The sequence below is a fragment of the Carassius auratus genome, chromosome 18 (genome assembly GCF_003368295.1).
Source record: "Carassius auratus strain Wakin chromosome 18, ASM336829v1, whole genome shotgun sequence".
Taxonomy (NCBI): Eukaryota; Metazoa; Chordata; class Actinopteri; order Cypriniformes; family Cyprinidae; genus Carassius; species Carassius auratus.
The window spans coordinates 12,991,513-13,006,496 of record NC_039260.1 but is presented as its reverse complement, the minus strand read 5'-3'; the positions used below and the strand labels follow the sequence as shown (position 1 = coordinate 13,006,496).

Genomic DNA, 14,984 nt, shown 5'->3' with positions numbered 1-14,984 from the left:
TGTCTGGGGTCTTTCTTCAGTCAGGCGGCCTAAACGCTTGATAGCATAGAGCAGGGTCAAAGGTCAGTCCTTTCCCAGGGAGGGGGATGTGTTCCATCTGCTTGCAGTGTTGGTCACCATCACACATTATCTAGACGGGGGAATTTGATCCCTGTGTTCTTGGATCCATTAATAACAGCACAACATCTGCAAGCTCTAATGCCAGCTTATTAATAGTAGAAAGTTGAAATGCAATTAATGAGCCTGTCATGTGGGTTTCCTCTCTATGGTTATATTTACTATAACTGAGCAGGACCTGACAGTGCTGAAACAGGATCTGTGCAAGAGAGCAATGTGAAACCTTTTAACCAGATACCAGATAAAGAATTAGCAGGGTGTTGGTTTACTGACTGGTTCACATGCTGAAAGTAATGCTTGTATAGAAAGTACTATGATTACTACAGTATACTACCAACTTTTGCAATTGTAGTTTGCACATTAAAGGGATAGCTCACCCATGAAATGAAAATGTTGGCATCATTTACTCACCCTTATGTCGTTCCAAACCTATTCTTATGCTGATCATAGAAGATATTTTGAAGAATCCTGTTAATCAAATAGTTGAATGGTCCTCATCGACTTCCCTAGTATATGTTTCCTTACAATGGAAGTCAATGGGGTAACAACAACTGTTTGGTTCTTCAGAACTCTTCAAAATATCTTCTTTTGTGTTCCGCATAAGAAAGAAACTGCATGTTTGAAATTACATGAAAGTCAATGTAAAAAAAGGCAAACATTTCATTTTCGGGTGAGCTGATCTTGTAAATCAAAATTCTGAATTTAAAAACCATAAACTGTGAATCAGGAATTGCAAAAAAAAAAAAAACATTTTAAAATGTTTTAGAACAGAAAAATTTAAATACTCAATTATTTTAAATTGTAATACTATGTCACAATATTACTGTTTTTTACTGTCGCATTGATCAAATAAATGCAACTTGATTGTTGAGCAAAAAAAGAGTTTAATTGACTGCGATTTCTAAACATTTATGATAAATCAAACATGGTAAGTTGAATACAGTGACTGAGAAGTGTTTGGAAAAGTTTGTGGATTGTTCCCTTGGCCTTGTCTCTCAACCAACCGCCTGAGTCAAAAACTATTCCAGCCACAGTGTTCAAACCTTTACCCAACCTCCATTCAGTCAACGATCATTACACAGCTTTTATTTTACAGACCAAGTGATAAATACAACATGCTCAACCTAGAGCTCTATTATAGATGATATAATATTTAAGATTATAGATGACCTCACTTTTGTTTCATTGATTCACTTTCCAAAAAGTTGAAATTTGTAATTCTGTTAAAATATCTATGTGAACACCAAAATCTGTGCATCGTCATGAACTCAGTCATGGCAAGTCCGTAGTGGCAATCATTGTGTTATACATTCTTATGTTCTTCATTCACAATAAATAATTTTTATAATAAAAATAAAATCTCTATCTGGACAATAATGATAGTCACGTATAATTATCAGTTTTTAAGACACGCGTTAACCTGTTTTTATGTTCCATACAGATTTTCAGTATGGATGTGCTACTGCTTCAATGCATTTAGCAAACAGAAATCCTCCTCTGAGACACATTTATAGGGAGTGCCCTTAATAACTCTGCTATTAGAGGGCGTTTAAGGACATGGAGAGGCTTTCCAGTGTGCGCTAGACTCTTGATTCATATCTTGGCCAAGTAGGAGCCTGGCACAAGCCCAGTCTGGCCGTTCCTCTCCACCGTCCACCAGCCGTCTCCTCCCTGTTCCACCACGAGCAGCACTTCCCCCACAGAGATGGAGAGCTCATCAGTGCCCTGCACACACAACAGTCTCTCTATCAAACCAAAAAATGATTGTCTGTACTTAGTTAAGAGCCACGCTAAAAAACTAATTGGCATTGAAATGTTAATACTGATTTACACTTCAGTGGCAAATATTCTCAAAGATATAGAGTTCCAAAGGGATGACTAAATTCGGCCTATAAAATATTCTGTATGTGCATCTTTAAAGTTATCCATAGTCTCTGTAGTGAATGCATATTCTCAATACTCTCTTGTAAAGTCATAATCATTTCCATCCTTTTTTTTTTTAATTTAATCGGACTATTGTACCTGAGCGACATAGTCATACAGAGCCTGGTATGTGCTGCTTTGAGAGCCAACACTGTCTGAGGTTGCTCGAGGAAATCCAGGAATCGAGGCATACACTCCATCGGAGTTGTCACCTGAAAAAAAAAATCTATGATATAATACATATACTGTATTATATTTATATATAACTATAAAACTAAACTTCAAAAAGTGAAAATAAAACAGAGAGAAGTTGCCCAGGCAATTAACTGAAATAAAATAAGTTTATGTACTAAAATGACTAAAACTGAAAAAATAAAATAAAAAATAAAGCTAAAGCTGATTAGAAATATTTGGTAACACTTTACTACAAAACTACAAAAATAAATAATAATAATAATAATAATTCTCAAGCATTTATTATTCTTAATAATATTTTCATTGTTTACTAATTCATTATTTAAAAACAAAAGTTGTATCTGTTAATACTGAAGCTGAGCTGACATAAACTACTAATAAACAATATTTTTATTAAGATGAATAAATATGGGGGGGAAACATTATCTAAAGGGAGCTTATTGTAAAGATTTATAAAAGCTTATTCATATAAAAGCTTATTCATATTATTAATAAATACTATAATAGTATATAAATAATGTTAAAATAAAACTAGTGCTCAAATCTTTTTTTTAGGTGATAACACTAGGGAAACAATTTGGAAAATAAAAAGTAAAAAAAATAAAATAAACAGTATTTTTATTAAGATTAATAAATATGGGGGCAAAAACATCTAAAGGGAGCTTATTGTAAAGATTGTAATGTAAACACTACTAAAGCCAAAATGACAGAAAACAAACAAAAGCTAATTCATAATATTAATAAATATTATAATAATATATTTAAAAAAATGCTAAAATAACACTAGTACTCAAATAATTTTTTAAGTGGTTAAACTAAGGAAAATATTTAGAAAAAAAAAAGGCTGAGGTGCCCCCTGGTGGTGGCAAAAATATAAGAAAGAAAGAGGCTGCCGAAAGTGTTGATTATGTTATTGTGATAAGTACCTGATGGAGGTGCTGATGGCTGAGCAAACTCATTATTAGTCCTAGAGCCAACAGCACAGCTGCCTTGCAAGAGACTTGAAAACCTTTCAAAAATAAAAAATGGTTGTATAGAACGGGAGGACAAACCAGCACATTAAAAGACAGAAGTAATTTTAGACATTTAATATGAAGTCACAAATTCACAAGTTCCCTATCACAGCTCAGCCTGCATGTCTATATTTGTGTGGTATATCTGCTAACACCTTTAAGACTAATGAAGCAGTATTTCTGATAGATAGCATGTTAAAACCAGGCTTACATTTTCCATTGTTTTCTGTCTTGTCAGCATGGCAAATATACATGAACATACAGACCCAGCAGTGGAAAACACACCTCTTCATCACACCTCCTCCAAAGCGTACAATGCCATTGCTGTCCGTTGTTGGTTCTCTATGGTAATAGTTTTCAAACACAATGGGTGCTACAGACACAGACGGAAAATGTTATTAAGCAAAGACACAACAGCACTTTTATTAAACTATATCATGATCACATGATATGGTTACCGCACCAGCCCATATCATGATAACGATTTGTGATTATTGGCAAGGTTCAATATTAAAACCCAATGGAAACAATATAGAAATGCACAGACCTGCATGAGTGGTACCAGTGCTTTTCGTCTGGATGAAACTGTTGATGTCTTCCGTGATGTCACACATTTCTAGCACTTTCCTCACCTCCTCATAACACTGCATAAAAATGATCAGTAATTTGACAATATGGCCAGAGATTATTTTCAATAAGAGACCACATGTGAAAATGCTTCTACTTGGCATTTTTTATCATTTAATACCAAAATGTAATTGCATTAAAGATAACAAAGCCTGATAGTTTTCCACAGAACATCAAAGTTCTAAGCGAAGCTAACAGGAGCAATGACACAAGTTTGCTTACATTCATATAATTAATATAAATAATAAAACATCCCACTTATTCTATGTCATTGCAAGTAATTTTAGACGCAACGTGAATAGGAGAAAAATATCAGATATCATCATACTTGAGATTACTTCATGGTCATAACACAATTCATTTGTACAACAACTTTGTTTTTTAAATGCTGTTTAAATATGCAAATTATATAGTATTACAATGTACACTCATTTGCATAAATGTCCAGAACAAGTAGAAAATTCTTGTTGACATGCTGTATTAAAGTTAAAGGCTTTTAATTGAATATTTGAATATTTTAAATAAGAAATGCATTTTATCATCTTTTTAGGATTTGTTAATATATAAACCAGGGCAATTATAAATGAACAACCTTTTTATAAAAATCTTCACAACACAGATCAGTGTAATTTAAGTATCACTGATGCTATCATAGTTCAATATTATATTTTAGTACACTATTATAGTTTATTTGATATATTCTGTTTACATTTTTAGTTGAAGTTTTATTTATTTTGGTTGATTGTTATATATACACATACAATATATATGTATATATAGTTTTCAGAAATGTTTATTTTAGGTTCACTTTTAGTTATTTTAGTCCATTAAGTTACACTAAATTAAAATAAGAAATGCTGCTAGCTGAAATAAAAGGATTTTGGATAATGGAATGGAATAATGGAAATGTTTTCTAATGGTATTAATGTCAATTTTAAATTCATTTTTAGTTTTAGTTAAGATAACCCTGATTTTAGTATATAAAAATAAATAAATACAATTGGAAAGTTTAGTGTATAGTATGTAAGTGCTACCCATTTCTGGCATTAGAGTGGCATGCCTTTATAAATATATTTTGTAGATTGAAATCCAAAGGAGCCGATGGATTACATGTAACAAAATTAACACTTAAATATGAATTTTGGATGTTTTCCCCCCATTAGTCTGAAAGAAGACAAAATCAAAATCTTAAAACTGACCACTGCATGAAAAACATTGGCTCTACTTTTAAACATGTCTGTATTCCCACTGTATGTAATCTTAATGTTATCCGCTGTAACTCATGTGATTTATAAAAAGCTTAATCAAGTAATACTGACCTCATCATCTTTGACACATTGCATGGAAAAGTGGTTACAATGAACCCAAACAGCATTTCTCAATATGTTAATACGATCGTCTTCCTGCTGCTGGAAAACCTGGAGAAATACACAGAATTCAGCTCGACATCATGCTATAAAAACATCTACGTGCTCGTAATGTGTAGGGCCATGAATTAGTTTAATGTGTATGCAGTGGACAGACGCAGAAGGTAATCAATAGGATGACACAGGCTGAGCTAACTCACCATACAAGCTATTAAATACAGTAAATGGTGATTAAGCCTAGCCTTTGTCAAGCTGTTAGTGACATATAGTCAGGATATTTAGGATGTACTTGTTAAGTGAGCCAAAAACGGTCTCTTTTGCAGTTGAGTTGAGTAGTGTTTGTGGTTTGTGGTACATATGGGTAAAACGGAGAGAAAAGGGGAAGTTCATTTTTAGTGTGTTCTATGTGGTTCACAGCTTCAGTGGAGAGATAGAGCTATTTCTGAAGGCCAGAAAACAGATATGCGAGTGTGTTTTTATACCTCACACGTGCACTCGTGCGTGGTCTCCCATTCCTGACGAATCTTATCCAGCTGCTCTATGTTGGACATGTACTGTTTCTCTGTGAATCAGGAACAAGCATCAGCCTTGTAGCATTTGTAGCATTTAATATCTTGTTTGGAATTATTTGAATTGTGCATGTTAAACATTACTTGCATCACAGTTTTATTTTTTTTGGTTCGGAAGTACTGATCGCTAATTTTTGCATTGCACCCAGAGGCTGCTATGTGTGAAAACTAAGCATATTACCTGCATCTGTTGCTGCGTCCCTGCACTGTTTTGCTTTGTTTTGTGTCTGTTGGCATGGAGCACAAAATAGATTTCATCTTAGCATTATCATTTTATCTTTTACACAGAGATTGGTAGGTCTCTTAAAAAAATCAGTTGACTTTAGCCATCTTTGTTACATTTACATGTAGTCATTTAGCAGACGCTTTTATCCAAAGCGACTTACAAATGATATTAGAAGCAATAAAAATCAACAAAAGAGTAATGATATGCAACTGCTATAACAAGTCTCAGTTAGCTTAATGCAGTACATGTAGCAAGGGTTTTTTAATCATATAATAAATAAAAAGAAAGAAAAAGAAAGAAAGAAAATAAAAAATAGAATAGGAAAAGAATAGAGCAAGCTAGTGTTAGAGGCTTTTTTTTTTTTAGCTTTTTGATAATTGTATAATAAATAAAAAGGAAGATAGAATACAAAAAGATTAGAGAAGTCTTAAAGGGGCATGTTTTTTTTAAGAATAGAATTAAAATATCGTGCTGACATAAAGATGGAAGAGATATTTTTGCCGATTCTTGAAAATGGCTAAAGACTCGGTTGTTGTATTACATGCCAAAGTAAATACTTTTAAGTAATATATATATATATATATATATAAATATATATATATATATTAGTGTTGGGCATGATCAATGATCTTTTTTTATCGCAATTAATTGCATAGTTATGCACACAACTAATAATGCATTTAAAAGTTGTGTATTGTGCACTTTTTTCATTTAAAAGTAAAGCTATATGAACAAAAGTGTAATAAAATTTCGTTTGCAAACATTTTAAACAAGTAAGATGCTTTTTTACAGCAGTGTTCCTTTTACATAGTAGCAGTTAAAATATTTATTGTAGCCTAAATCTCAACTTATAACATTACTGTGATTAAATTAAATATAAAACAAGCCATTTGTCACTGCCAGGACATTAATGTTTTTATAGAAAATATTTTATAGTTAGTTATAGGAAAACAAGTTATGCTCTGTCAGAGTCCAGAGCCTCGATCATAACATTATAACAGGCATCTTCTGATTAAAGACCTGCATCGCCGGACCCATCGCAAAAGAGAGCAGTGCGGGACAACAATTGATGGGCGGGTAGACTCGCGTGTGCGGGATGCGGGACAATAATTCGGGCATGCTCACTAAAGCCTGGTTCGTTTGACTAGTGTGATCATTCTGTTTAACAGTCCCTGGCTCGGTTGGAAGAGGTTCAGATGTATATAGATCAGTGAGTTTGAGAGCTAACCGCGCCGGAGTGGTATGATAGATGTGTAAAGCAGTAGGCCTATATTGTGAGGAGCGTGTGTTACCGCGTCCCATATGACTGCAACCACAAAGTTAACAAGATAATACAATGTGTTGAGCAAGTTCTTCTCTGCTGTCTTCACGTGCTTTCAGAAACTTCCTATTTCCATTTATAAAGTCATGATTACATTCTTTTCTGTTAAAAATAATAGTGAACGCTGGTTTGTGAATGTTGATGCTCAGCCTATAAGTATCCCCTCCCATGATTTGTCTGTATGTGTATTCAGAGCCAGTGAGCAACGGACTTTCAAAATAATAAAAAATAAATTAGAAAAATGTGTTAACTTAACAAAATAATTATCGGCGTTGTGTTAACGCGATAATAACGTGTTAACTTGCCCAGCCCTAATATATGCGTAGATCACTCTTTACGAACCAGTGGTAAAAATTCATCCATGACATTTAATATCTTTCTTTTTTTTCCTTTTTTTTCTTTTTTTTTTTGGGGGGGGGGGGGGGTTCTTCAACATTAAAATCAAAATGAGTTGACACAGAATTACCCAAGCTTAATTCAAAAATAAATGACATCAAACAATATCACTAGCATTTTTACCAAAATCTTTTTCAAATGTAAAACAATTCTTAAATTAAGTAAAATCATACTACTCTTCACCAATTTGGGGTCAGTAGGATTTTTTTAAATGTTTTTGAAAGATGTCTCTTATGTTCACCAAGGCTGCATTTATTTGATCAAAAATATAGTAAAGAATGTAATATTGTAAAATATCATTTCGGTTTCAAGTAATTGTTTTCCTTTTTTATTTTTACAGTTTATTCCTGTGATGGCAAAGCTATAATGTTATAATGTTATGATCGAGGCTCTGGACTCTGACTGAGCATAACTTGTTTTCCTATAACTAACTATAAAATATTTTCTATAAAAACATTAATGTCCTGGCAGTGACAAATGGCTTGTTTTATATTTAATTTAATTTTCAGCGGTCATTAATCTTCAGTGTCAAATGATCATTTATATGCTGATTTGCTGATCAACATTTCTTATTATAAAGTTAAAAAATGTATTTATTTATTTTTTTGTGGAAAATGATTATTAGAAGAGCAAAACAGCATTTTATTTGATTTATATATATATATATATATATTAGGGGTGTAACGGTTCACAAAATTCACGGTTCGGTTCGATACGATACACTGATGTCACGGTTCGGTTCGGTTCGGTTCGATACGTTTTAGATACAGCAAAATGTAAAAACATCTCAACTTTTCAGAATGCCGCAAGCGCACCGCGGGTCATGTGACAAGAACCAACCAATCAGCTTCATCCTTTCCCGTAACAACGTTGAGAGCTCAGCCAAGATGAAGGAACAGCTGATCATAGTTGTATATGGATTGCAATTTTGAAATAAATTCAGTAGCAGAGCTACTGCAAGCGATTTTTAGAGCTGCAAATCCATTTATCCTTCGCTGAAATTTCCGCGTCTCATGGAGAGAGCACGTCATTGTTGCTTAGCAAAGACAGACGCCTCAGGAGAAAGACGCGCTTAGCGTTTTCCATGCGTTTTTAGGCACGATATGTGAACAGGCGCTAAGGCGCTCGCTCACTCAGCACGCGCTGAAGGCTCGTTGCAAAATGTCTAATGCATTTAACAGACCAGAAATATAAGATCCTAAAATAAACAACAGGTCTGGTGTTTGGGTTGGATTCCCTGTAAGCTATAGTGTCTAAATGCTGCAGGGATAGTTTGCTGCGTGCATGTTTCTCCTTTTTTTCGTCTTTTCCCAGATAGTACTGACGCATATATCCCAGATATTCCCGCTGTTTTTTTTTTTGTTTTTTTTTTTAATCCCGCTGGTGTACCCTGTCATGTTGCAGATGCGACATACCGTTGTTTTTTTATCCACCACTCTCTTGCCATCACCATTATAGCTTAAAGGGAATCCAAAGTGCACCCAAACACCAGACCTGTTGGTTATTGGAGGATCTTCTCATTTCTAGTCTGTTAAACGCATTGGCTATTTTGCAACGAGCCTTCAGCGCGTACGCGTACTGAGTGAGCGAGCGCCTGCTGAGTAGCCTAACATAAACATATAAGATGGTGTTTTTTTCTTCTTCGGGAGTGTCAGGGGCGTTGCCTGTTACGTTGTTTGGGTTATTGGGCTACCTTGTTGAACGCATATCATTATATTTCTTTCTCTCTCTCTTTTTTTTTTTTTCAAATATAATTAATTACTCCAACGAACCGTTCGGTATACATAATGCGTACCGCGTACCGAACCGAAAGCGTCGTACCGAACGGTTCAATACGAATACGCGTATCGTTACACCCCTAATATATATATATATATATATATATATATATATATATATATATATATATGTATATATATACACATACATACATATACATTTTTTTTTTTGCTACATTATATCTTTATGGTCAATTTAATGCATCCTTGCTGGATAATAGTATTCATTTTTGCCAATAAATAAATAAATAAACTTACTGACCCAAACTGAATGCTAGTGTATGTTGTAATATTTGACAACCACACAAATTCTGCCCATAATACGCCATAATTTACCTTTTCAGATTGTTTGGGGGTGACCGTGGATGTACTGTTGAGCTTCTCAGCAACCAGTTCAGCTTCATCAGCCTCTTTACATCTCTGTTCATACGTCCTTTTAGACTGGGAGAAGCAGGAAGATACCGGGTTATTAAACCACTGCTTACCTAGACTTGAATGATGGCCAAATGAACCACAAATGACTAAATATGTTTAATCTAATTTAAATTAATAAGCAAAAAGCTTCACCTTTTCTTTAAACTTGATTCTAACCTTAGTCTAAACTTTCTTATCTCATGAAAAAGCCTTATCTAAAAGAAAACAGTATGATTAATCTTTCATAATCTACCTGAAACCTGTTACTTCTTGACCCAACTGGTTTTACTCATGCAAACATGCACATATTCAAACAGTCCACTCCAAATCAGTGCGTTAATAAATCAATCAATACATTCATGTAAATGTAAATATGCATCCATCCACTACAAAGCAACAGAAAAACAAGACATACAACAAGCTGATGGAAGATTAAACTTTACTACGGTATATGTATTCTATCTAGATGGTCTCCTTCTGCACTGCACTACAACTATTTTTTATATATATATATGTAGACTTTTACTTTTTAAGACAGAATTAAACATAGAAATTTATTTCTACATAAATTTTTTGGGGTTTGCTTTTTTCAACTTTGAAATTGTCTTTCATCATCTGAAAACAGAATAAATCAGCTTTCCGTTGATGTATGGTTTGTTAGGAACGGGCAATATTTAACAGAGATATAACTATTTGAAAATCGTGAGTCTGAGAGTGCAAAAAAATAAAAATGTTGAGAAAATCGCCTTTAAAGTTGTCCAAATTAAGTTCTTAGCAGTGCATATTGCTAATCAAAAATTATGTTTTGATATATTAACGGTGCTAATTTAACTAAATATCTTCATAGAACATTATCTTTACTTAATATCCTTATGATTTTTGACATAAAAGAAAAATCGATCATTTTGACCCATAGCCTACAATGTATTGTTGGCTATTGCTACTCATGACTGGTTTTGTGGTCCAGGGTCACATATAAAACATTAACTTCACTCGTTTTTATTACATTTAAAATCTACTTTCTTAAAAAACCTTAAATATATTTTACTAGAGGGACGGTCTCATTGACCTAGTGTGCTTATAAACAACGGTGGTAGATCATGAAGCATATCTTCTGAGGTTTGAACTAACTTCCTGTCATTTAGTAATCATTAAACTCATCTTACCTCAAGTCACAAATACCTTATCAGATTCCTTTTCACTCTTTTGTTCACCAAAACAGACTGTTATACGATAATGTGTACCTTTGCTTTCTGAATTTGTGTCAGTGTACCAAGAAAAACAGAAACACGTGTTTTCTTGACAACACAGCTGTCGTCCGTTGTCAGGAAATTGTGAATATATGAGGAAGAAAAAAAACACTAATATTGAGAAAACAAAGGATGTGTCAGTGGGAGCCAACAAAAGTGTGCGGGCGAGAAAGAAATATACTTCTAGAGAGAAGTGAGACTTCCTGAGATGACAGTTACAACATTTTAAAGCCCCATCCCCCGCTCTGTCCTGCACACTAGCTTCACTGGGGTTAGCATATGCACTGATGATTTAAATCACTCTCTTTTCACCCTTCCTCTTCCTGATATTCTGCTTTCTGTCTCTATTAGGCAAATACATGATGAACTGAGTAGCCTACAAAACTGAAGTGACTAATATGTTCAAGTGAATTAGACTTGCCTCCATGGTTTTCTTATATAATGACACTTTAGTCTTCTGAATCTTTTCCATGACCCCTTCAAACTGTAAAAAGTAAACATTTGATAGGTTAGAGCATGATAGGTAACATCTTTTTAAATAAAGCAATGTCAATTGGGGTTGTACAAAAGCTAAAAGGTACTCATTTGTACACTGCAGTGTTGCCTAATCTGTGGTTTTCCAGCGGAATTTGGCTAACGTTACTGTAGCACTGTTCCCCTGAGTTGTTTTTCATGTCAGTAGGTTTGAAGCAGCTCCAAAAATATGATATTTATCTCTTGGAATGCGAATTTTAGTAGAGGGACCCTGGCAAAACACGTGTATTTTACCCCCGGAATGTGATTTTTAACAGGGGAGCCCCTCAAAATGCAATTGGGCTAGTTTTGCGTAGTGATTTCTTGTGAAACCTGGCTACCCAAAGGGGTAAAAAAGCTACAAAGATGCGCCTTTTAGGTTTTATGCCACCCCAGCTTTTTTCTGATAGTGTATAACCGTGTCAACACCGGACGCGTATACACAAAGTGTTAAGAAGCATCTTTGTTCGAACACAAGTACACTACTCAGTTTTTGTTCACTCAAACTTAAACATAGAATAAACTGTGGGCAAGTGGTTTGCGTTTCTGCAAATGTAGATTAATTAAAGCATCCCTTGACATTTAACCTTTTTTCGCTGCTCCTTTTGTCGTTCTCTAAACTGCTCCATTCGTTTGGCCTCTTCTCGTAACATCCCAGAGAGCTGAATGTGCAAATTTCCTATGTTCTCCATTTCTAAGTGAGAAAACAGCATATTCATCAGTGATCTTGAAGGTTCGGGTTTAGTTAGCATATGTACAGATACTGTTTATTCCTTAATTTCTTTAATATATTTCTTATTCCATGTATCACTTGGCAAATATATATAGGGCGAATTGCCCTAATGTGGGACATTTTTTGCATTTCAGATTTCTGTGACATATTGCGATTTGTAACCAAAACATTAAATCCACAGCTAAACTTTTTTTTAAAACAGGACGTGTCCCCAGCTTTGGTAACCCAGAGTTTCACTGGCATTCATGTATTTATGGGGGGGCTACAAACACGAAACCTTAATTGTCCCACATTAGGCAGTGTCCCACTTTAGGGCATTTCTGCCTATTTGAAGTGTTACTTACGGGCTTTTAGTTGGTCAAATGATGCCTTCAAAGTGCTACAATCCCAAAGCAATAAAAAAAAAAAAAGATAAAATTGATAGCCTCGTTCTCATAAACCTTTATTTGTATGCAGAAGCCAATGCATACTTAAATAAATACATGCAATATTTTCTTACCCAATTTCACTTTGCCCTCCTGTTTTGCGTGCGATAATAATCAATTCCTTGCCGTACCGTTCCTCTGCCATCGCTCTATGAATAGAAAACGGCATTGTTATCTAATCCAACACAGCTACATACTTTTTTACCAATGCTAAACAGTGCGGCTTGTAGATATAAAAATAAAGAATGCAATTTTCAGTTGTAACCTCATTCTTAAGAGCTCCTCCATATCTTTGCAAGCTCGTCGGCCATCACATAGCTTCTGGATAAGAGTCTCATATCCGGTGTTACTGGTGAATTCTGGGCCCTGGAACCATGAGGATTAGATTATATTTCACCAGTAACAGGATTGTGCATTTCAGTTTTAATCGTGAATCCATGGGAAGTATCTTTCTACCTGCAGCACTGTATTCATCAAAATTAGGCCTAATTTAAAAAGAAGTTGGTATCTATGCAAAAATAATATGTGGTGCCAGACTGTTTGAGGTGGTTAAACGGTTTTATAATTTACCATGCTTACAGACATGGAATGTTACGCAATATTAATAATATTAACATGGAACACGTGTTTGTTTATCTTAACAATCTTACATTTGCAACACAAAGGAAACAATAGTAAAATTTTTACATAACTATAGAATACATTTTACATGCACCCTCAGAACTTAAGGGCACTAGCATGGTTTGACAGGCAAATCAGCCCAGAAGCTGCTTTGTAGATAGATGCTATAACAATACAAGATCAAAGCTAAAAAGAACGTAGAGCGGGCACACAGTCAACCGCTCGACAGGAAACCAATAGATCATCTCCATGACACAATGTGAGGATGTCTAAATATAAACACTCAAGCCTCAATGTAGAGGATATTTTCATCTGTTCAAAAATGCCATCGTAAAAAATCCTATTCCTAAAAATCTTACATCGAAATCTCAAAATCGAGTTTGTAATCCCCTCGATGTCTTATTTAAAGAAACAGTCATTCCTAATACAAATGTACGAGAATGACAGTGCACACACAATACTGAGATTTGATAAGAGCTCCAAGGGTATTGCGATGCTGGTGAGTTATTGGAAGTTAAAGACACATTAATAATCCATGGTGCCACACCATATGCAGTTTTTTTTTACTTCAGGCATGCCAGCCCTAACAGACAACAACGCTCAATCTAATCTGTCAAAATAGCACAACTCATGTACTTACCCAAAAAGAATCTTTAAATTGTAACGGTGTCATTTCAAAGGCTGTTTTAGGAGTGTTGCAAGCACACAGAAGGAAACAAAATTGGAATTAAGAAAAATGAAAGAAAGAACTGACAATACCATATGCAGGAAACCACTGTTCAGAGTACACCCCAAAGCTCAGGTTTGACTGAGATGAGGAAGCTCTCTCCTATGTGTCACTGACCACAGAGAGCGTGGCCGACAGATAATGAGCATGCATTCAGCAGCCATTTGAATACTAGATAGGATGTGGAACATCTCAAACAGTGGGCTTTTGAAAAATGTTATGAGTCAGTCTTTAGGTGTCGGAAGACATTTTGAGCAAACAGAGCCATCGAAATCTAAGCAGAGTTGAGTTTATATGTTTCTTCATACCTGCAGGAATAGCAAGTTGGTAGTAGTTAAATCAAGACACAGACTTATTTATTTGAATATCTTTTGCCTCCAAGCGACAGCACAACTGTGTGTGACAGCTATGGATGAAATTCACTCCTATGTGTTTCTTACAAATTTTGGGATGCTGCGGATTTCAAAAATAGTACTTGCTTTGTTCTAACATGTCCCACTTTCTCTTAAAATGTGCTTTTCAAAGCATTTCTGCTTTTGACAACAGGTTTTCCTGTGGCTCAGTGGTAGGGCATTGCATTAGCAGCACTTAAGGTCATGGGTTCATTTCCCAGAGAACAAACATATATATATAGCCTGAATGCACTGTAGGTCGCTTTGGATAACAGCGTCTGCTAAATGCATAAGTGTAAATGACAACCATTTGTAAGGTGAAGAAGTCTTGTATTATCCTTTAATCATAAGATAAACTGACATGAATACATGATTCC

General features: G+C 34.7%; 1 protein-coding gene across 2 annotated transcripts; it reads right to left on the bottom strand.

Annotated features, from left to right (window-relative positions):
• Window positions 1-981: 981 nt before the first annotated feature.
• On the bottom strand, window positions 982-14,853 carry LOC113118492 (proline-serine-threonine phosphatase-interacting protein 1-like). Of its 2 annotated transcripts, none has more exons than XM_026287719.1 (15): window positions 14,129-14,853; window positions 13,133-13,233; window positions 12,942-13,016; window positions 12,787-12,821; window positions 12,297-12,403; window positions 11,618-11,680; window positions 9,869-9,973; window positions 5,993-6,038; window positions 5,725-5,804; window positions 5,195-5,293; window positions 3,796-3,892; window positions 3,460-3,621; window positions 3,162-3,244; window positions 2,140-2,252; window positions 982-1,842 (listed from the first exon to the last, which is right to left on the bottom strand). In XM_026287719.1, exons 1-15 carry the CDS (start codon window positions 14,159-14,161, stop codon window positions 1,698-1,700), a joined length of 1,344 nt encoding a protein of 447 aa, XP_026143504.1. In that variant the 5' UTR covers window positions 14,162-14,853; the 3' UTR covers window positions 982-1,697. The 2 variants fall into 2 exon arrangements, with proteins under 2 accessions (XP_026143504.1, XP_026143505.1); XM_026287720.1 differs by having other exon boundaries at window positions 3,534-3,621; window positions 14,129-14,847.
• Window positions 14,854-14,984: the final 131 nt, after the last annotated feature.